Source organism: Oncorhynchus keta, chromosome 36, assembly GCF_023373465.1.
Source record: "Oncorhynchus keta strain PuntledgeMale-10-30-2019 chromosome 36, Oket_V2, whole genome shotgun sequence".
NCBI lineage: Eukaryota > Metazoa > Chordata > Actinopteri > Salmoniformes > Salmonidae > Oncorhynchus > Oncorhynchus keta.
The window spans coordinates 27,630,979-27,655,240 of record NC_068456.1 but is presented as its reverse complement, the minus strand read 5'-3'; the positions used below and the strand labels follow the sequence as shown (position 1 = coordinate 27,655,240).

The following is a 24,262-nucleotide window of genomic DNA, read 5'->3' as shown; positions in this document are numbered from 1 at the left end:
CAGCTGTGGGTCCTCATGCGCCCTCTGTGACCGTCCTGTCCTGAGACACAGTCTTTCTATAGGCCACTGATACATCCGTCTGTGGGTGGCACCTGTTCCTGTCTTAGCCTCTGTCTAATTGTCTTCAGAATGTAAAGGATAATTGACTGGGGGCAGAATAAGGGCTTTGGCAACTGGAAACACATTATGGTGAATGATTGAAGGATCCTCCTTCGAATGAAGATGAAAATAAGCCAATGTCAGTTACAGATAAGAGAAAATGAGAAAATATAATTATAGTGACAGAGGCCTGTGTAGCAAGGGAAACTCCTATCATCAGGTTCAGTTCTGAGAATTAAAATGGGGACAACTGCTGTGTTGTATGAACTCGATGGAATCATACGTGGCTAATCTAATAACTGTCCTAAAATGGAAGCCTTGGCATTTCAAACCGAAGTTGCTGCTGCATCACAGTACGAGATATTTTCGGCTGCTGTTCAAATGAACATTACAGTCACATATGTAGCTCAGAGACATGTGTCACTTTCAACGTGAATACATTACGCCGAAAGAGCGCAATGTATTGCCCAATGCCGCGTTCAAAACCCCTGAGAACTCGGTAAAAACAAGCTGCGACTGGGGTTTTTCTTTTTTTGAACGGTCATCCAACTCCGAATTCCAAATCGGAAACTCGGTGGCTCCTTCTAGATCTCCGACTTTCCGACCTGACGTCACGACGTCATGACTTTATCTATTTTTTTTCCCGAGTTCTCAGTGGTCTTGAAAGCACAATAGGAACTGACTGAGACAAGTGGCTGGCACTTGGTATAAACACCAGCGCTTGGCGGTATTACTGCTTTCTGACCATCTTTGAGCTACGCACCGCCCCTCCGACCTGTAAATCTCTCTAGCTTTCAGTGGAGCGAGCGGCTCTGACAGGCACTATCAACTGGCCGATCTGCGCGACCCTGGGCTGGATCAAGGGGAAGGAATGGGGACAGTCAGTTGCGAAGGCGACATCACCCGAGCGTTTATATGTCAGAAAGCGAACACTCCGCTAGATGATGTCGTTTGTGTTTTCGCATCGTGGCAACAGTTTGGGGACTTGAAATAGACTGATGGTTTTTGAATGGCAGAAGCTATCGATTAAATTGGTGTTTAGAAAAGTGAAATCAATTTTCCGCTGTTAATCGACCGAATCCCTGGATGGAAGACGACTTGAGAGATCGGACAGAAACTGTTTGAAGAAAACAGCCCTTTTTCAATGTCGCTGCGCCTATCATAATCTGAAACATCATTGGCAGCCTCGACGGCTGCTAGATGAGACAGACCATCTTTGCCATGGCATTGGTCCTGAAAAACTCGGAAAAGCTCTCAAAATGAAAAGCGCTCAACGTTTGTCATTACTGCGGATTTAAATGCCTCTCGCGAATGGACACCGACCGGCTATTTCGGTCCAGTTAGTGCGTGTTGCGTTTTCGACTGTCGTGGAAATCTGAAATAGATTGAAATAAACATACAATTAATTAAGTGCGGGTGAGAATATACAACGCATAGTTTTTCTAAAGCAATATGGCTGGTGAGTGGGGCTGGGGACGCTGGCATAGGCTTTCCAAGGCTCCTAGATGCTAGCTGAGGCGGACGCCACCGTTACCCATGGAAGCGGCAACTCTATGATGAGTAGAAATAACTATTTTAACAAAAATCCGGACTCCTCGATCTCTATGTCCAAGATGGACGTGATCATCCCCTTCTCGCCAGACGTGCCCTGCGACAACAATGGCCAGCGCATGTGGTGGGCATTCCTCGCCTCCTCCATGGTCACGTTTTTCGGGGGTCTCTTCATCATTCTCCTGTGGAGGACCCTCAAATACCTGTGGACCGTCTGCTGCCACTGTAACATCAAAAAGAAGGTAATGACAAACACCTCAACGGTTTGTTATTGATGTGGCGCTCATATTATAATGGCAAGTTGTGCATAATGTCACATTTACGGTGATAGATATTACGCCACTGTCTGTCTTGACACATTTTACTGTCCACCTTATGACCCGACGTTGTCATCTATTGTTTATAAAAGCTCTCCGGCCTGGGCTGGGGTGGTTGATTTACCATGGCATATTGACTTGGAGTCCAATTCGTGTTGTTGCATTAGCCTTCACTGGGATAGTGACTCACCATCAACTTATAGTGTTGATTTACATTTGGTTGAGTTGTCAACTAACGTTTATTCAACGTAAAATCAACAAAACATGTTATTGGATTTAGGTTAAAGGTAGGGTGAAAATAATAGTTGAAGTTTTCCACATTGTTGAAATGATGTGGATACAACGTTGATGCAACCAGTGTTTTCCCAGTGGGATGGCTGAGGAGCTGTCAACTACCCTAGAGCTAGAAAACTTTCACCAACATACAATAACAGGCCAGTCTATGTGGTAGGGGAGTACACCTAATATAGGCTGCAAAATTCTCTATTTTATCTTATTTTATGGTAATATTCCAGGCCCCTGGGAAACCAGTTATTACATGTTTTTCAGTAGAGTTAATACTTAGTATATTTCAGTAGAATCAATTATTGGTATATTTCAGTATTCTGTGTCTGTGAAATGCCGGTGTTGTTGCTTGATGAATGTAACCTGGATGGCTGATCTGAAAATAGACTGTATGGATGCCCCTGCTGTGCTGCCTGCCTAGTTGGTTTGTTCCAGTGCAACAGTAGGCTAGGGGTGGCCCACATAAAGAATGAATCATGTATGAATCACCTGTGGGTAAACGGCTGCTTCAGTTTGCTATCACTCAGTGTTGTATAGGGCACAAGTGGTCCTCTTGTTGGTTTAGCTGGATAGTTCTAGACCTCCGAGGTGGGCACCTCACAGATCAAATCAAATTGCACACGTAATACACCGCTGCAACTCCAAGAGCATTTCATTGTTTTCTCCAGTCTGCACAGATGATGCTGTCGGTTAAAAAAAAACTGTTTTAGGAAGTCAGTCGGTCTCAACTTACTGGGAGCATAATATAATAACATGCAATTTATACATTTGGTGCATCAGGCATTTTCCTCTTATGTCAGTCACTGACAGTCACTAACATTTTCAATTTACAGTAAGTTAGTCTTGCCAGTTATATAAGTGTCCAGGGACACTGACCTCCAGGGACCCCCATTGATTTTGTTAGTCACTCTCACTCAGATATCATATGAACATGGCTTAAGTCATTGCAAAATGTGTATAATTACCAGAAATTAGTTTTAAAATTGCACCCCCCCAAAAAAGGTTGCGAGAGTGAGAAAGAGGACCCTTTCTGCCCCTCTGCAAAGTCCTTCTGGCATAGGGTGGGGGGACGGCCCCTTTCCGCCCCTCTGCAAAGTCCTCCTGGCATAGGGTGGGGGGACGGCCCCTTTCCGCCCATCTCTGTTGGGTGTTGTATTGTGACAGCCAGGGGCATCAGAGGAATGACAGCAGGACAGGCAGAGGGCACTCTTTCCATCCACCCTCCTCCTATCCTCCAGCCTCCACCATCCCTTAATTTCAACTTCAAGTTTTATTTTTCACATGCACAAGTACAGTGTAATACAGAGTTGCCACCCCCTTTGTTGCTATAACAGCCTTCACTCTTCTGGGAAGGCTCTCCACTAGATGTCGGGATATTGCTGCAGGGACTTGCTTCCATTCAGCCACAAGACCATTGGTGAGGTTGGGCACTGATGTTGGGCGATTAGGCCTGGCTCGCAGTCGGCATTCCAATTCATGCCAAAGGTGTTCAATGGGGTTGAGGTCAGGGCTCTGTGCAGGCCAGTCAAGTTCTTCGACACCGATCTCGACAAACCTTTTCTGTATGGACCTAGCTTTGTGCACAGGGGTATTGTCATGCTGAAACAGAAAAGGTCCGTCTGCAAACTGTTGCCACAAATTTGGAAGCACAGAATTGTCTAGAATGTCATCATATGCTATAGCTTTAAGATTTTCCTAGCCCGAACCATGAAAACAACCCCAGACCATTATTCCACCTCCACCAAACTTTACAGTTGACACTGCATTGGGGCAGATAGCGTTCTCCTGGCATCCGCCAAACCCAGATTTGTCCTTCGGACTGCTCGATGATGAAGCGTGATTCATCACTCCAGATAACTAATTTCCACTGATCCAGAGTCCAATGGCGGCTAGCTTTTCCCCACTCCAGCCGACGCTTGGCATTGTACATGGTGATCTTAGGCTTGTGTGCGGCTGCTCGGCCATGGAAAACAATTTCAAGAAGCTCCCGACGAACAGTTATTGTGCTGACGTTGCTTCCAGAGGAACTTTGGAACACGGTAGTGAGTGTTGCAACCTAGGACAGACACATTTTACAAGCTTCAGCACTTCACTGTTCCACTCTGTGAGTTTGTGGTCTACCATTTCCCAGGCTGAGCTGTTGTTGCTCCTAGACGTTTCCACTTCACAATAACAACACTTAGAGCTGTTAACTCTCCTGTGACGATCTGAAGGTTCAGGTTGGGAGTGGGAAGTCGGCTGTTTTATGGTCTGTCATAAAACACGCTGCCCCTATGCTCTGTAGTGTTGGAGATTGGAATGTAAACTGTGGAACACAGAGAAACCCTTGGACATCAAAAGTTTGAATAATGAAATGAATTTTCTATTTTTGATCATGTGGGAGTGGTCTGTGGACACTTAAGGAACAGTCATGTCGAGTGTGTTTCATTTGGTGATCTCATGAAGGACAGGAAACCCACATTACTGTATTTCTGTTTGTCTACACTTTTCAATGATCAGATTTACATATAGATGTTGGATAAAATGAATGAGTAAATATGAACTATTTGTGAAAAGATGTAATGTGATGTTAGCCTTCTAAATTTGAGTATGGATTTTCATATAAAGTTGAACTAGTCAGTGACCATGCCCCCGTGAGGCCAGACATGACATCATGTGTCATGGAATCGTCCCTTTTTCCACAGAGTATAAAACCCACTACCTAAAAAATGTACATGAAGTCAGAGAACGCCGGGACGGAGTCCCCACGTTGGAATGGCTAGAATTCTATAGACTATTAGACTAGAAAACATGCAGCTGACGCAACATGTGAAATGGTTAAGAACAACATGGAGACCATACAGAGTGTAGTGTTGGCTACACGGCTGGAAATGGTTCAACTCTGAGACTATCGATCACTACAGAATAAGAGCAAATCATAGGTGTAGAATTACTAGTCTGCAGCTGGAAATTACATGAGTCTAGTACGAGAATACCGACGTCCGCTGAATAATCTATTCTATGCCACGCCTGGCGTATCCATTACAACAGACACTATCCAGAGCTGCGGAGAAAGTGACAACTACGAAAGACATTGACTTCTGGGGAAGTTAACCAGAGACTCTCTGATAAACTGACTGGCAATACGGACCAGCAATTCCAACAGAGAAGACGACAATTACATACGGATGTAAATATATACGTTGCAATTATTCTCGAATGAGCGGCCGTTCATGTGCAAAGGATTAGCAGTTCAATTAATTTAATTATCAACTGTGTGTAGTGAATCCATTTAGTCTTTCCCACTCTTTTATCTGTCCCCACCCCTTTCCATTATCTACCAAGCCGTCATATGGGTTTAGCCCACTAGGGACATATCAATGCATTGTGTTATTAACCAATATCTATTGTTTGTTTTCTGTATTTCTGTGGTTATTTAGTTAATTAGTAAATAAATAATTAAGCCAATTTGTATATCGATGATTCATCATTTAGGGTTCATGCAGATATCCAAGGGTTTGCGACGTTCAGTAATGAGAACTCATGAGGTAATAATGATACATTCATAGAAGACTAATCGATAAGATATGAAAATATGTGAAGAGTCATTTCGGGAAATAGAGACTCTATAAACATTTTCCCGTGGTGCCCCAACTTCCTAGTAAAAGTTTACATGATTTGTGAAATCACGTAATAATAATTACACAGGGAATAGATTTGATAAAATAGCGGTCTTCACATTTAATGATAGTCCAGACACGACACAGTTGACCAGGGCAGCTCTAGCAGGGCAGACATTTTGAGGAACTGACTTGTTGGAAAGATGGCATCCTATGATGGAGCCACGTTGAAAGTCACTGAGGTCTTCAGTACTGGCCATTCTACTGCCAGTGTTTGTTTATGGAGATTGCATGGCTGTGTGCTTGATTTTATACACTTATCAGCAACGTGTGTTGCTGAAATAGCTGAATCCACTAATTTGAATGCGTGTTCACATGCTTTTCTGGATAAGAGCGTCTGCTAAATGACTTAAATGTAAATGTTTTGTGTGTGTATGTGTATATCCACTTTGTCCTATAGTAGTATGTATGTGGACCTAGACTTGGCTCTCTGGTACCGCTTGCCGTGTGTTAGCAGAGAGAACTGTCTATGACTTGGGTGACTGGAGTCTTGGACCATTTTTTGGGCCTTCCTCTGACACAGGCTTCCTCTTTAGAAGATGACAGATTGTGTTGAACCCCGTAAGCCGATTTTGGGGGATGTGAAACTGGGCATTATGATGTTTGTTAACGTGAAGATGGTGTTTCCCTTCTGGTTAGGAGTAATTAAAGGATAGAAACCTAATTTGAGAAACATGCGTGAAACTACTTCACCATTGAATCGTGCATTGGTCTCAATGGGAAATTCGCGCTAAGATTTGAGTTGCAGTTTCCTGCATCTGAAGTTAGGATTATGCCAGGGAGAGCTATAGGTCTAACAGCTTCTCTTTCCTGTATTCCCTTTGAATTACCAGCGTCAACACATCACCCAGGCCAGCCAGCCAACCAGGCAGCCCAGCTGAAACACAGGGCTTTGTACCTGGGGAGCGGTTCTAACGCAACCATGCCTGACCTGGGTCTCTGGATGGATCACCTGCCTTTCTCAATATAATGTATAAAGATATTCAGGGTGAAGGCAGGGTAGAGTGGTGCTAGTCCTCGGGGGTGACTTTGGGGGGAGGGGTTGGTTTGACACTTGGCCACAGAGGGAACAGGCTTGTTGGGAGCATTAAGGAGGGAAACCGGATCCGTGTTCAGCTGACTGGCGAGGCCGGCTCCGTTGGCATGGTGTTAGTAACGGGATTCAGGGCAGCGGGGGCCTCTGGCACTGGGGATACTGGGCATCAGGGGGAAACTAATGGCTGCGGGGGGGTGATGCGTGTGTGAGGTGGTGTTGCATTTCATGCCCTTACCCCCTCTCTGTACCATCCCTGGGACATGTCCCAATACTGTTAAATGGCTTCCTCTCCATCTATTTTAACCTCATCTCCCTCCCTTCCTGATCACTGGATGGGCACTCAACTCAGGGCTCTCACCTATCACATTCACTCAGGCAGGTGTTTACTGCAGGGGAACATTTTAAAGCTTTTTGGTCACATCCACATGTGCAATAAAGTACAGTGAAATGCTTAACTTGCGAGCTCTTTCCCAACAATGGAGAAAGAAGGTTGTAATATTGATATGAAATAAAACATGTGAAATGTGAGAGAAGAAACAGGATAATGCAGTTCTAAAGCTATATACAGGGGTACCTATTATTTTCTCTTAGTGTCCCAGTGTTGCTGACTTGTACTTCCTACTTTGTACTTCCTACGACCAGACTGGGTGTCTGGGGACTCCATGCAAGGTTTAGACCAGGACACACACACTGGAATGGGAGCAGAGTGCCAGCAGTACATTGGGAGACAGCCTGAGAGGTGGTGCTGCAGTTTGTTTGTTTTTAAAGGGGCACTATGCAGTGATCTCTCCGCCATTTCCTGGTTGGTAAACTTCTAATAGTTCGCCTAATTTCAGATTTTGTGACAAAACAAGCACCTGACCCTTACCAATAAATGCAGTGAGAAATAAAATTGAGAAATAACTTTAAAAAGGTCATAATAAATATCACATGCCTTTTCAAAATGTGCAGTGGTCCATTCATCTGAACTGTGAATGAGTACTGGACAATTTCCTGACCTTTTGCTGTCCACTGTAGCCTACTGTATGTGTTGTCCCTCCCTATGGCCTGGCTGCTACAGTAGGCTGTCAGTGGTTGACTTCGATGCGTTGTGTCATGTGTTGTTGATACTGGAATGGAGTAGGCAGCGTGCCTCCCAGCCATCCAACCAGGGCGTGATAAGTTTCTACTCACTGACACACATGCCCCTCTCTCCTGCTCTGGGAATAACATGCCCCTCTCTCCTGCTCTGGGAATAACATGCCCCTCTCTCCTGCTCTGGGAATAACATGCCCCTCTCTCCTGCTCTGATGTCCTGGGTTAGGATCAGATAAATTTCACCATAAAAAAGCACCTTTATAATAGAAGCATTACATGTATAATGGTATTAGTGGTTACTTTTGATAATGGTGTTTTACGCTTGAACATTCGTGCTTACAGCCTACTGCTGTGAGCACATTGCTGCACTTATAATGTGAAGAAAAAGCCTAATAGTTCATCAACATTTTAAGCTAAACGTTCTGATCTGTTGCGGCAGCCACACCGCGCATTTGTTTTTTGATGCTAGTGGTTGTAGTAATTTTGGATCTGTTTGGAATATTTATTTCTTGCTCAGAATAGAATAGGTCAACTTTTGTACTATGGGGGACAGTAGATTGACCGAGGCTAATGCTTTTGCTCTTCATTAGGCCTACTCATCTTGTTGGCTGACAAAGTAAATATAGACAGTTATCCCAATGTTTTTATTATGCACCTTGGAATTGGATAAGGATGCGCGCAGTTACGATGTGTCTGAGAAACCCATTTTCTTGATGTAGAGCCGTGTGAGTGAGATGCTTTGGAGCTGGCAGCATTTAGGATGGAGGGCAGCAAAGGGCATGGATTTTGTTTAGGGTGCACTATGGCCACACAAAGGGCATGGATTGTTTTAGGGTGCTCATATCCCCTGTCACATCCCCCGTCACATCCCTCGTCACATCCCCCGTCACATCTCCATCACATCCGCCGTCACATCCCCCGTCACAACCCTCGCCACATCCCCGTCACATGCCCCGTCACATGCCCCGTCACATCCCTCGTCACATCCCCGTCACATCTCCATCACATCCCCGTCACATCCCCGTCACAACCCTCGCCACATCCCCGTCGTCACATGCCCCGTCACATCCCCATCACATCCCCGTCACATCCCCCGTCACATCCCCGTCACATCCCCCGTCACATCCCTCGTCACGCCCCCGTCACATCTCCATTACATCCCCCATCACATCCCCGTCACATCTCCATCACATCCCCCGTCACATCTCCATCACATCCCCATCACATCCCCCGTCACATCCCCCGTCACATCTCCATCACATCCCCGTCACATCCCATCACATCTCCCGTCACATCCCCCCGTCACATCTCCATCACATCCTCCCGTCACATCCCCCGTCACATCCCCCCGTCACATCCCCCGTCACATCCCCCGTCACATCCCCGTCACATCTCCATCACATGCCCCGTCACATGCCCCGTCACATGCCCCGTCACATGCCCCGTCACATCCCCCGTCACATCCCCCATCACATGGAGATTTGAGGTCATTTCAGTGGAATGTGCTTATTTAGTATTGGTATTGTCAGTGTTCGCCACAATAGCAGCGCCATTGTCGGTTACTGATACTGTCTAGAGTGCCTCATTCTAAATATCACAGGGGGAATGATGGACTCTGCATGGTCTGTCAGGATATAGGATATGAGACCCATTTTCACCCTCTCAGAAGCATCTCCTGCTAATTGTTCTGTTTGTTTGAGTGAGTCTTAGTTTGTGTGTGTGTGCATATTTGTGTACTGTTAAATAAAAGCTCCTCTATTCTGCCAGCACAGATCAACCCTGAATGCAAGTTGACTAGCTGAGACAGACATATTATGCACAATGCCATCCTGAGTGCCAGTTTGGTCTCGTTGGATCAATGTGCCTATGGAAATGTCCTGTCTGTTCTCTCCGCTATCACACGGGAACACAGTGACCGGACACTGCTGGGACACGCAAAGCAATAGCCTGCTGCTCTCTTCTGGTGCTGCTGCTTATTATTACTAAGCCATAGCCAGCCATCATCCTCTCACACTGCGCCCCCCAGTCTCCCCATTCCCTCCCCCATTCTCAACCCCCTAGCAGCCAGGAAGGGAAGGTAGCAAACCAGTGATCTGCAGAAATCAAAATGCGCTTAACGTCATAATTGGTACTTTGAGCTGTGTGCAGTGATGCAGAGAAAGAGAGTTAAATAGGGCGGGTGAGAGAGAAAGGAAGGAAGGAAGGAAGGAAGAAAGAGAAAGCGGGAGGGATTGGTGGTGGGAAGGAGGGAGGGAGGCAGGCAGGCAGTGTAGAGGACATGACTGTGACCTTCAGGAATCTCAGTGGTGCCACCTCGGCTCTGTTTGCTCAGATATCAGACTAGCTGTGTGACGACAACAGGGCTCTGATGGGTATCTAGCTAGACCCAGAGGGCAAACATGCAGGCTGGGCTGTCATGTAAAAAGAAAAGGAAAAGCTTCACTCTAGTTGCTCCAATGCAATCATTTATTCATCAATGTCAGATTGCATAGTGAATCTGGGGTGATCAGAACAAGAGTTAAGAAAAGCATGGAACTGCTGGCGCTGTTCAACATCACTCTTCCATTGAAAAAATATAATCAATGTGCTGTTTCCAAATAATGATGTTGGACAACATTCATAATTACATTTTTTGAGAGGAATGAGAATTGACAGTTTCTCCATGTAACCCTCATACAAATTATAATATAATAATAATAATAATAATTATCATATGGGCTGTCATGTAAAAACTTTGTTAGCCTCCCATCAACATGCTAACAGCTAACTCGCTAATTGTTAGCCTCATGGCAAGGCAGAAATGCTAGCTGCTAGTGCGACCAGCATGCTAATACGCTTATATCTTGTTTGGCAGCCAGCCAGCTGATTGCTGTTAGCTAAGTGTTGTTAGCCTGATGAGATGGAGTGTTTATGCGGGTGCTCAGGTGACAGACAGCCTGCTAGGGTGGCGTAGATGCTAACCGCTGCACAGTCGCACCGCACAGATAGATTTTTACCTCGACTTCTTCTGACCTTCTCCAAAGTGGCTACACAGAGCCCACACACCAGCTGTCAATTAAAGTTGTTAGGTGCCGGAGAGAAGTGATATTCCAGGAGGTCCAACAGTTGCTCCTTCACCTGTCTGCTTAGGTGTGGCCCACCCAGCTTGCAGACACTTTGCTGAAACGATGTGTCTAGACCTGAGTGAAACGAGGAAGAGCAATAAGAGTCGAGGGGCTTTGTAACATGAACTGTATGAACTGTATTGTATTGAGGGCCATGTGTAGACGGCGTGTATGATCCTGATCACTTAGCACCGGGTTCACTGCTCAGAACTCATTAAAGATGAATGATAAATCAGAGCCGTGTTATTTCGTAACAGCTCCGGCCTACTGAGAGAAGACAAAGCATTAATCGGATCGATGGCTTCAACGCTATTAAGTTTCCTGCCTGCCCCCTATGGGAACCCTTTGGGTGAATAAAGCTTCATCTTAATCTGATGGATAATGAACTGTTCTGAGGCCAACTGGGGATTGGCAGCCATTTTGAAGTACATTCTAGATTTGAAAAGCATATCTTCAATGCAGGATTTTTCTCCACAGTACTTGATCTCTCACAAGGTGGTTGGTGTGAGCTCTGACATGCTGAATCATTCCTTTACGTAGCATTCCTTTTGGGAGCACACCATGTTCAGCATTCCTTTAGGGAGCACACCACGTACAGCATTCCTTTAGGGAGCACACCACGTACAGCATTCCTTTAGGGAGCACACCATGTACAGCATTCCTTTAGGGAGCACACCACGTACAGCATTCCTTTAGGGAGCACACCACGTACAGCATTCCTTTAGGGAGCACACCACGTACAGCATTCCTTTAGGGAGCACACCACGTACAGCATTCCTTTAGGGAGCACACCACGTACAGCATTCCTTTAGGGAGCACACCATGTACAGCATTCCTTTTGGTAGTACACCATGTACAGCATTCCTTTACGTAGCACACCATATACAGCATTCCCTTTGGTAGCACACCATGTACAGCATTCCTTTTGGTAGTACACCATGTACAGCATTCCTTTAGGTAGCACATCATGTACAGCATTCCTTTAGGTAGCACATCATGTACAGCATTAAGTTCACGTGTGTTTTCCAAAGATAATTCATTAACGATGCAACCAATGTTGCTTGTTTCTATCATTGCTCATAATGAGCCTATCCATTAAGGCTGTAATCCTGAAAGCTAAATCATCTCTCTAATAGCGGCCTATTAGAAAGCTGTCTTTAATTCTCCCAATACCACTTAATAGAATGTCTTCTTCTGCAGGCCAGGCCTGCTTAGTTGTTCACTGCTCTATAGATGGGATGTCATAAGGCATGGCTGAGAGAGTGGACTGCCTGGGAGTATGCTCATTCTCTCACACTCAGAACTATATAGATTCTATAGATTGTAGCCATTTAGTACCCTTTATGTGGAACCTTCATCCTGGGATGTTATTTAACACTGAGAACCTACAGGGATGTTCTAGATGGAATACTGAGAACCTGCAGAGATGCCCAGGGACCCTACTCTGGTTCTCACAAAAACAAAGCGGTTGGAACTCATCAGACAAAAGGAAAGATTTCCACCGGTCTGTTTATTTAAATGTTTTATTTGACCTTTATTTAACTAGGCAAGTCAGTTAACAAATTCTTATTTACAACGACGGCCTACCAAAAAGCCTCCTGCGGGGACGGGGCCTGGGATTAAAATAAATAATAAATACATTATAAATACAGAACTTAACACACATCACAACAAGAGAGACAACACTTCATAAAGGGAGACCTAACAGGCTGACTACACTGCTCACGTCGTGTGAGTGTTCCAAAATAAATGTAGAAATCTATATTATTTAATCATTGCACCCACACTGCTCGCGCGCGCCAATGAGTCAGTTCTATTTCTGGCGCAGATCGCGCTGCAAGTCCTGCCTCTCCCATCTCCTCATTGGTTTATAGAAGCAGGTACCCACGTGCCATCTCCTCATTGGTTATACCCACGAGGGTGACTGAAAAATGAACGAGGTCAGTGGCGGTAATGCACCTAACTTATGAAAGTTGCCAATCGCAATATAAAGTCCAGAGAAGAAAAGGCCTGGAAGGAGGAGAGATGACTAGAAATGATTCGGTTGACCTTTTTTTTGTGTGGATTAATTGATGGAGTAGAGGACCTTGTGCATTTCTGGCAAAATAACTCAATATTTATATCCCAGGACAAATTAGCTAGCAACAGCAAGCTAGCTAAATAGGACAAATTAGCTAGCAACAGCAAGATAGCTAAATAGGAAGAATTAGCTAGCAAGTGCAAGCTAGCTAGCTAAATTGCCATTAATGGTGAATGCTTTTGGACCTGTCCCCAAATTAATATAATTGGTTCATTGTTTTGTTTTGATATTTTAACCTGCGTGTCGTGATCGCATTTGGTGTAGGGGGGACAAAATACATTTATACACGATGGCGCACGCGTGCAGCCGGTTTGGGTTCCATGTAAGACAACAACATAGGAAGGCAGCAACACATGACAACTCAGCATGGTAGCACCACAACATAACAACAACATGGTAGCAGCACAAAACATGGTACAAACATTATTGGCCACAGACAACAGCAAGAAGGTAGAAACAACAATACATCACACAAAGCAGCCACAACTGTCAGTAACAGTGTCCATGATTTGAGTTTTCGAATGAAGAGATTGAGAACTGTCTAGTTTGAGTATTTGTTGCAGCTCGTTCCAGTCGCTAGCTGCAGCGAACTGAAAGACGAGCGACCCAGGCATTGTGTGCTTTGGGGACCTTTAACAGAATGTGACTGGCAGAATGGGTGTTGTATGTGGAGGATGAGGGCTGTAATAGGTATCTCAGATAGGGGGGAGTGAGGCTTAAGAAGGTTTTAAAAATAAGCATCATCCAGTGGGCCTTGCGACGGGTTTACAGAGATGACCAGTTTACAGAGGAGTATAGCGTGCAGTGATGTGTCCTATAAGGAGGATTGGTGGCAAATCTGATGCCCGAATGGCAAAGAACATCTAGCCGCTCGAGAGCACACCCTTACCTGCCAATCTACATAATCTCTATAATCTAGCATGGGTAGGATGGTCATCTGAATCAGGGTTAGTTTGGAAGCTGGGGTGAAAGATGAGGGATTAAGTCTAGATTTAACTTTAGCCTGCAGCTTTGATATGTACTGAGAGAAGGACAGTGCACTGTCAAGCCATACTCCCAAGTACGTGTATGAAGTGACGACCTCAAGCGCTAAACCAGGGGTGCACAATTAGAATTCAAAGATGTCCAGTGACTAACATTCTCTCCCCCCAAAGGTCCAAACCATTTAAAATGTCTAACGTGCGCTATGATTTGGGGGCATATGTAGTTCTTGTATATGTGTAGCTAATAAACAAAGTACTACATTTCAACAATATTTATTGCACATTTTCAATGCAGACACATTAAACATGAGGTAAAATAAATGTGGCTTAAGCGTAAATATAAGTACACCTATCACAAATGCTCTCATTTCAAGTAAAACAAGACTGCATCTTCACAAAACATTTGTGCCTGTTTCTGAAAAAAGTGCTTTGATTTTTTAACAAATAACAAACCACAGGTTTATATTTATCTTTCCTACTCTCTCCCACTTCACTTCTCCATCTGTCTTCTTTAGTGAGAGAAATGGGCTGTTGCTTGCCCTGCCAGTCATTTGAACCTTGGCTGGAATGGAGTTGGTGCCATTCTCATGCACAGATGTATAGTTGAAGATTACATACAACTTAGCCAAATAAATTTAAATTAAGTTTTTCACAGTTCCTGACATTTAATCCTAGTAAAAATTCCCTGTATTAGGTCAGTTAGAATCACCACTTTATTTTAAGAATGTGAAATGTCATTACATTTCCAGTGGGTCAGAAGTTTACATACACTGGTAGCATTGCCTTTAAATTGTTTAACTTCCACAAGCTTCCCACAATAAGTTGGATGAATTTTGTCCCATTCCTCCTGACAGAGCTGGTGTAACTGAGTCAAGTTTGTAGACCTCCTTGCTCGCACACACTTTTTCAGTTCTGCCCACAAATGTTCTACAGGATTGAGGTCAGGGCTTTGTGACGGCCACTTGACTTTGTTGTCCTTGAGCCATTTTGCCACAACTTTGGAAGTATGCTTGGGGTCATTGGGGCGGCAGGGTAGCCTAGTGGTTAGTAACCGGAAGGTTGCAAGTTCAAATCCCCGAGCTGACAAGGTACAAATCTGTCGTTCTGCCCCTGAACAGGCAGTTAACCCACTGTTCCTAGGCTGTCATTGAAAATAAGAATTTGTTCTTAACTGACTTGCCTAGTTAAATAAAGGTAAAATAAAAAAATAAAAAATTGTCCATTTGGAAGTTCCATTTGTGACCAAGCTTTAACTTCCTGACTGATGTCTTGAGATGTTGCTTCAATATATCCACATCATTTTCCTCCTTCATGAAGCCATCTATTTTGTGAAGTGCACCAGTCCCTCCTGCAGCAAAGCACCCCCACAACATGATGCTGCCACCCCCGTGCGTCACGGTTGGGATGGTGTCCTTTGGCTTGCAAGCCTCCACCTTTTTCCTCCAAACATTACGATGAGCTCATTAAGGTGTGATGTCTACCAAAAAAGCAACAGTATCCATTTTTCTCTCGTCTTGCAAAAAAATAGAAAACTGTGTTGCCTTCTGACTCCTGAGCTGTACAAGGAATGCTGTTATTTCCTTTCGAATGGACCAAAAGCGTTCCAACACCCTGCCTTCACTGAGCCATCTTACGTTGTTGTGCAGCAGTAGGTCATTTGCATTTGCCTCAACTACTTTCAGGAATTCTCTCAGCAGGCGATGTTGATGAGATGAAGATGCCCTGAGAAAGTTGAGTTTCATCATTGTATTCATCACTTCCGCATACGACTGATGAATGATGCAGTGGTTAGCTGTGAGATCAGGGTTGTCACCTGTGCCACAGCTCCTCTCTCTCTTCCTGTCATGGCAGGGGCCCCATCTGAGGTGATAGAGACCACTTGTTTTAGATCTATCCCCCTCTTTCTCATCATCTCCTTTATGACCATGTATATGTCCTTTCCTCTTTTATATGTTACACCTAACAGTTCTTCACAGAATTCCTTCTTCTCTGTGTGGTAAAATCTAACACACCAGAAGTTGGGCATTATCACTCACATCATGATGTAGGTTCATCAACAGCTAACGCTCTGCATGGTGCACTCCGAATAGCTTCATCACGCTGTGTTATAACATCCTCAGTTAGTAATTTCACTCTTTCTTGCTCTTGTTGTACGTGACATTGGGTTTTGCTTGATCTTTTCACACAGCTCGTATTTTTGGTTACCGTCAAGTAAAGTTTCAGCAACCGCATTCATGAGCTCCACCCCCCCCTTCAGTAAATGGCTTTTGGTGTTGACCCAAAATCCAAGCTATTTTTTTGGTGAACACTTGTTTGCACGTTCTTGGGCAGTGAATGCATGGGAGAGGACTCTGGTGGATCGATCATACTGGGCTTTGAGTTAGTTGTATTTTGCGTGCCCTCACCTCAGACTGATGTGGATATGTTTGCTCAAAAGATCTGTGCTTTGTGTCGTAGTGGCGCTTCACGTTGGCACTTTTTATTAGAGCTATGGTCTCTGAACATCAGGCAGAGTGGTTTGACACTCGCTGCGGGAAGGATAAAGGCATATTTGTCTGTCCACTCCTTTTGAAAGGTCGATTTTCTGTATCGACTTTCCTGACTTTTGCCCACGCCATTCTATAATTTCTCCTCTCGCTTTTGCTTCTCTCTCTGTCTCTCTCTCTGACTTCAGTCCCCTAATAGGCAGTGTAAACATTCGCTTTGATTGGCTGAGTTTCGTGAAGTGATTTAAATAATGCACGTGATTGGACCTTCCCAGGTTTGGGACCTTCCCAGATGCACTGAGCCAGTGCAGTATGTGTACATTGAAAAAAAGTGTTCCTTCATCAGGATTTAATTTAACAATTATTTACTCCGAGCATGCGCTGAGTAAGTGCCTTCACTGACATTTTCAACCTGTCCGAGTCTGTAATACCCACACGTTTTAAGCAGACCACCATAGTGCCTGTGCCCAAGAACACTAAGGTAACCTGTCTAAATGACTACCGACCTGTAGCGCTCACTTCTGTTGCCATGAAGTGCTTTGAAAGGCTAGTCATGGCTCACATCAACACCATCATCCCAGAAATGCTAGACCCACTCCAATTTGCATACCGCGACAATAGATACACAAATGATGCAATCTTTATTGCACTCCACATTGCCCTTTCCCACCTGGACAAACGGAACACCTATATGCGAATGCTATTCAATGACAACAGCTCAGCGTTCAACACCATAGTGCCTTCAAAGCTCATCAATAAGTTAAGGACCCTGGGACTAAACACCTCTTTCTGCAACTGGATCCTGGACTTCCTGACGGGCACATCCGCCACAATGATCCTCAACACAGGGGCCCCTCAGGGGTGTGTGTTCAGCCCCCTCCTGTACTCCCTGTTCACTCATGACTGCACGGCCAGGCACAACTCCAACACATCATTAAATTTGCCGATGATACAACAGTGGTAGGTCTGATCACCGACAACAACGAGACAGCCTATAGGAGGAGGTCAGAGACCTGGCCGTGTGGTGCCAGGACAAAAACCTCTCCCTTAACGTGATCAAGAAGGAGATGATTGTGGACTACAGGGAAAAAAGAGGACAGAGCACGCCCCCATTCTCATTGACGGGGCTGCAGTTGCGCAGGTTGAGGGCTTCAAGCTTCTTGATGTCCAAATCACCAACAAACTAACATGGTCCAAGCACACCAAGACAGTTGTGAAGCGGGCAAAAACCTATACCCCTTCAGGAGACTGAAAAGATTTGTCATGGGTCCTCAGATCCTCAAAAGGTTCTACAACTGCACCATCGAGAGCATTCTGACTGGTTGCATCGCTGCCTGGTATGGCAACTGCTCGGCCTCAGACCGCAAAGCACTACTCTGGGTCTTCCTTTCCTGTGGCGGTCCTGATGAGAGCCAGTTTCATCATTGCGCTTGATCATTTTTGTGCCTGCACTTGAAAACTTTCAAAGTTCTTGACATTTTTCAGATTGACTGACCATCATGTCTTAAAGTAATGATTTATTATTTTGAGCTGTTCTTGCCATAATATGTAATTGGTCTTTTACCAAAGATGACTATATTCTGTATACCACCCTGGAATGAGTAGGTGTGTCCAAACTTTTGACTGGTACTGTATACTGAACAAAAATATAAATTCAACATGTAAAGTGTTGGTTCCATGTTTCATGAGCTGAAATAAAAGATCCCAGAAATGTTCCATATGTACAAATAGCTTATTTATCTAATTGTGTGCAGAAATGTATTTACATCCCTGTTGGTGAGGATTTCTCTTTTGCCAAGATAATCCATCTACAGTGCCTTGCGAAAGTATTCGGCCCCCTTGAACTTTGCGACCTTTTGCCACATTTCATGCTTCAAACATAAAGATATAAAACTGTATTTTTTTTGTGAAGAATCAACAACAAGTGGGACACAATCATGAAGTGGAATGACATTTATTGGATATTTCTAACTTTTTTTAACAAATCAAAAATTGAAAAATTGGGCGTGCAAAATTATTCAGCCCCTTTACTTTCAGTGCAGCAAACTCTCTCCAGAAGTTCAGTGAGGATCTCTGAATGATCCAATGTTGACCTAAATGACTAATGATGATAAATACAATCCACCTGTGTGTAATCAAGTCTCAGTATAAATGCACCTGCGCTGTGATAGTCTGAGGTCTGTTAAAAGCGCAGAGAGCATCATGAAGAACAAGGAACACACCAGGCAGGTCCGAGACACTGTTGTGAAGAAGTTCAAAGCCGGATTTGGATACAAAAAGATTTCCCAAGCTTTAAACATCCCAAGGAGCACTGTGCAAGCGATAATATTGAAATGGAAGGAGTATCAGACCACTGCAAATCTACCAAGACCTGGCCGTCCCTCTAAACTTTCAGCTCATACAAGGAGAAGACTGATCAGAGATGCAGCCAAGAGGCCCATGATCACTCTGGATGAACTGCAGAGATCTACAGCTGAGGTGGGAGACTCTGTCCATAGGACAACAATCAGTCGTATATTGCACAAATCTGGCCTTTATGGAAGAGTGGCAAGAAGAAAGCCATTTCTTAAAGATATCCATAAAAAGTGTAGTTTAAAGTTTGCCACAAGCCACCTGGGAGACACACCAAACATGTGGAAGAAGGTGCTCTGGTCAGATGAAATCAAAATGGAACTTTTTGGCAACAATGCAAAACGTTATGTTTGGCGTAAAAGCAACACAGCTCATCACCCTGAACATACCATCCCCAATGTCAAACATGGTGGTGGCAGCATCATAGTTTGGGCCTGCATTTCTTCAGCAGGGACAGGGAAGATGGTTAAAATTGATGGGAAGATGGATGGAGCCAAATACAGGACCATTCTGGAAGAAAACCTGATGGAGTCTGCAAAAGACCTGAGACTGGGACGGAGATTTGTCTTCCAACAAGACAATGATAAAGCAAAATCTACAATGGAATGGTTCAAAAATAAACATATCCAGGTGTTAGAATGGCCAAGTCAAGACCAGACCTGAATCCAATCGAGAATCTGTGGAAAGAACTGAAAACTGCTGTTCACAAATGCTCTCCATCCAACCTCACTGAGCTCGAGCTGTTTTGAAAGGAGGAATGGGAAAAAATTTCAGTCTCTCGATGTGCAAAACTGATAGAGACATACCCCAAGTGACTTACAGCTGTAATCGTAGCAAAAGGTGGCGCTACAAAATATTAACTTAAGGGGGCTTAAGAGAGTTTGCTGCACTGAAAGTAAAGGGGCTGAATAATTTTGCACGCCCCATTTTTCAGTTTTTGATTTGTTAAAAAAGTTTTAAATATCCAATAAAGGTCGTTCCACTTAAAAAATAGTTTTATATCTTTGTTTGAAGCCTGAAATGTGGCAAAAGGTCGCAAAGTTCAAGGGGGGCGAATACTTTCGCAAGGCATTGTATCTGACAGGTGTGGCATCTCAAGAAGATGATTCAACAGCATGTTCATTACACAGGGGCACCTTCTGCTGGGGACAATAAAAGGCCACTCTAAAATGTGCTGTTTTATCACACAACACGATTCCACAGATGTCTGAAGTTTGCAATTGTCATGCTGACTTCAGGAATCTTCAACAGAGCTGTTGCCAGAGAATTTAGTGTTAATTTCTCTACCATATGCTGCCTCCGTCATTTTAGAGAATTTGCCAGTACGTCCAATCGGCCTCAACCACAGACCACGTGTAACCACGCCAGCCCAGGACTTCCACGTCCGGCTTTTTGACCTGCTGGATTGTCTGAAGAGCGGGGTGTCCCGAAGAGTACTTCTGTCTGTAATAATAAAGCCCTTTTGTGGGAAACAACTCATTCTGGATGGCTGGGCCTGCCTACCCAGTGGGAGGGCCTGATTCCCAAGTGGGTGGGCCTATGCCCTTTCATGCCCACACATGGCTACGCCCCTGCCCAGTCATGTGAAATCCATAGATTAGGGCCTAATGAATATATTTTGATTGACTGAGTCGTTCTATGAACTGTAAACCAGTAAAATAGAATGGGTTCTATCTGGTTTTGGTCCTTTTAAGTTGACACACAGTTTTTCCATCTAATCATTTGCCACAGATGGCACGCTTAACAACGTTCTATACAGAAAAACACTGTAATTAGCTCCAATGACTGTAATTTCCTCCATATTAAAGGGATAGTTTGAGATTTTGCCAATAAAGCCATTTATCTACTTCCCCAGTCTGATGAACAGGAACATCTGCCATGCTAACTGTTCCTGTAGATCTCCAGTCATTGCCAGGTCACAGTTGTAAATGAGAACTTGTTCTCAACTGGCCTACCTGGTTAAATAAAGGTGAAATAAAATACATAAAATTGTGCTGATGCTAGTTAGCATTTGCTCGTGAAACGACCTTTATCTTCCTTCATATGGGACGCAGAGACATAAAAATGGTATCTGCGATGGTATTCGGTTGCAGCTAACGATATTCATTTAAAATAATAATAATAAATATCATATTTTTTACATTTATTTTATTTTACCTTTATTTAACTAGGCAAGTCAGTTAAGAACAAATTCTTATTTTCAATGATGGCCTAGGAACAGTGGGTTAACTGCCTGTTCAGGAGCAGAACGACAGATTTGTACCTTGTCAGCTCGGGGATTTGAACTTGCAACCTTTCGGTTACTAGTCCAACACTCTAACCACTGGCAAACCCCCTGCAGTACGTCCACTGACCCCAGTTTGAAAATCCCTGTTTTTGAACACAGAATATCCCCGTAACAATACAAGGGAAGGCACCTTGTCACTGAATAGCAACTAGCTAGTCTAATCGTCATTTGCATTTACATTAGCATTTCCCCGGTACTACATCTGCTGCTGTTCAAATTAAATCAAAATTGATTTGTCCCATGCGCTGAATACAGAAGGGAAATGTTTACTTACAAGTATTTTCCCAACAAAGCAGTGTTAAAAAGGAAAGAAATAAGGTAATAGAAACAGCATTAAAAAAACAATAACGAAGCTACATACAACGGGTACTGAGTCAATGTACGAGGTAGTTGAGGTAATATGTAAATAGGGGTAAACGTGGCTAGGCAACAGGATAGAGTAGTAGCAGAGTATGTGAAGAGTGTGAGTGTGCATAGTGCCAGTACGACAATATCAGTGCAAAAAAATGGGGGCAATGCAAATAGTCAGGGTGGCGATTTGATGAACTGTTCAGCAGTCTTATGGCTTGGGGGTAGAAGCTGTTCAGGAGCTTTTTGGTCCTAGACTTGGTGCTACGGTACCGCTTGCCGTGCGGTAGCATAGTGAAGTCTATGACATTGTCTTTGACAATGTTTAGGGCCTTCCTCTGACACCGCCTAGTACATAGGTCCTGGACATGTTACAAATCAAATTTGATTTGGTTGCAGGGAGCTCGGCCCAATTTGATGTACTGGGCCGCACGCACTACCCTCTGTAGCGCTTTGCGATTGGATGCCAAGCGGTGATGCAGCCAGTCAAGATGCTCTCAATGGTGCAGCTGTATCACTCTTTTAGGGTCTGAGTGCCCTGACAAATCTTTTCAGCCTCCCGAAGAGGCGTTGTCGTGCCCTCTCCACAACTGTGTTGGTGTTTGGCCCATGATTGGTCCTTAGTGATATGGACACCGAGGGACTTGAAGCTCTCATCCTGCTTCACTAAGGCCTGTCAATGTGAATGGAGGCGTGCTCGGCCCTCGGTTTCCTGTAATCCACAATCACCTCTTTTGTCTTGCTGGTGTTGGAGAGGTTGTTGCCCTGGCACCACAATGCCAGGTTTTTGACGACCTCCCTGTAGGCTGTCTCATCATCGTGCCGTCTGCAAACGTATTGATTGTGTTGGCGTCATGCGTGGACATTCAGTCGTGGATGAACAGGGAGTACCGGAGGGGACTAAGCACGCACTCCTCAGGGGGCCCCCATGTTGAGGGTTGGAGGGCACTATGGTGTTGAACGCTGAGCTGTAGTCAATGAACAGCATTCTCACATAGGTGTTCCTTTTGTCCAGTGTGGAGTGTAATTGAGATTGCGTCATCTGTGGCTCTGTTGTGGCCCAACGGCTTGGAAATGTCTGAACTAATCACAGTACTGTGTGCCTTTTTTTCCCAAACACACAAACCACAGACCACTATGAACTTTCACTATGGACTAAGGTCAATTCTTGTGAACTTGCACATCAGGTCGTCATCTGTGCGAATATTATGCACCTGAATACTGAACGCTCCACAGTGCTGTTCCAGGTGCCTGTTAAAACCTGTGGTTCATTGATTAGGGGTCGGGCCCATGGACTTAGCAGGGGGTGTTTAAGATTCAGGCGCAGTGCTGCCGCTGTCTCCGATGCACAATCCATTAGCCACGCTCGAGCAACAGCAGCACTTGTTTGAATCTCAGTGTTTGGGTAGGATGCATAAAACATTATGGCCACCTGGCCTCTGCTATCCTGCTCACATTGAGGGAGGGATGTGTCATACCACACATATGGTCATTTAGAAACACCCTGGCATTACAATTACTTTTCTGTTTTCTCCTAATGTTTTATTATACAAGCAGGGATAGGTTACATACCAATTTTGTCCTTTTGTTTAAGTCTTTTAGGGTCTAGAGCTATTCTGTTGTCATGAGCATATGACATATATGAGCATATGAGCATATGTGGTAGTGAAGTTTGATCAGGCTTCTGTAGCACTGACAGTGTAGCTCTGTAATTAATGCTGGGGGAATTCACTACCTGTCTGAGACGATGGCTCTGAACACAATGCTTAAATGGTTGCATTGAAACCTGGGGCCTCATTTATCAACTGTGCATAAATTGCTCACAAATTTCTGTTGTACGTAGAGATTATTGGTTTTTATCAAACTGTTTCCATTGCTAAATCAGAGCTCGTAAGTGAGCGTTGCAACCCCGCATGGAAAACTCCATTCACCTTTTTATGGGATCAAAAACGCCTTCATTTGCTGTATGATTTGGAGATGTAGGAACTGGGCCATGACAGTTTCTAAAGCGCATTGAGACATTTGATCATGTTTCTGTAGAGGTGTGGGTAGACAGTTTTAATCTTTTGCAGTTACATCTTTAAACAAAAAATGCATGCTGCCTGTGGCGAATACCAATCACTGTCCTTGCCTTCTGCAAGATTGTCTATTGAACAGTTTGAAAGTAAATGCTACAGTTCACACTTCTATGGAAAAGACAAATTACTGTACAAATTGTGTTAATCAATACATGATTGTGCTTCCATCTCCTGCCTTGGTGTGTACAGTGCATTCAGAAAGTCTTCAGACCACTTCATCAATCTACACACAATACCCCATGATGTTCAACCCTCCAAACTCGTCATTAAGCTGGGTCTCAACTGGGTCCTGGACTTTCTAATGGGCCGCCCCCAGGTGGTGAGGGTAGGAAACAACATCTCCACCCCGCTGATCATCAGCACTGGGGCCCCACAAGGGTGCGTTCTCAGCCCTCTCCTGTACTCCCTGTTCACCCATGACTGAGTGGCCATGCACGTCTCCAACTCAATCATCAAGTTTGCAGACGACACTACAGTGGTAGGCTAGATTACCAACAATGACGAAACGGCCTACAGAGAG

The 24,262-nt window shown here is 44.4% G+C and overlaps 1 protein-coding gene across 8 annotated transcripts in view; it reads left to right on the top strand.

Annotated features, from left to right (window-relative positions):
- The first annotated feature begins 755 nt into the window (after nt 1-755).
- The window catches only part of LOC118369425 (calcium-activated potassium channel subunit alpha-1), a 388,748-nt gene continuing 365,241 nt past the window's right edge, over nt 756-24,262 (top strand). For 6 of the 8 annotated variants that reach the window (XM_052498740.1, XM_052498739.1, XM_052498737.1 and 3 more), the window contains exon 1: nt 757-1,892. In XM_052498740.1, the coding sequence (XP_052354700.1) occupies nt 1,605-1,892 (288 nt within the window). In that variant the 5' untranslated portion in view covers nt 757-1,604. Of the gene's footprint in view, nt 1,893-24,262 lie in introns of all 8 variants that reach the window. The other 2 variants (XM_052498738.1, XM_052498744.1) reach the window with 1 other exon arrangement.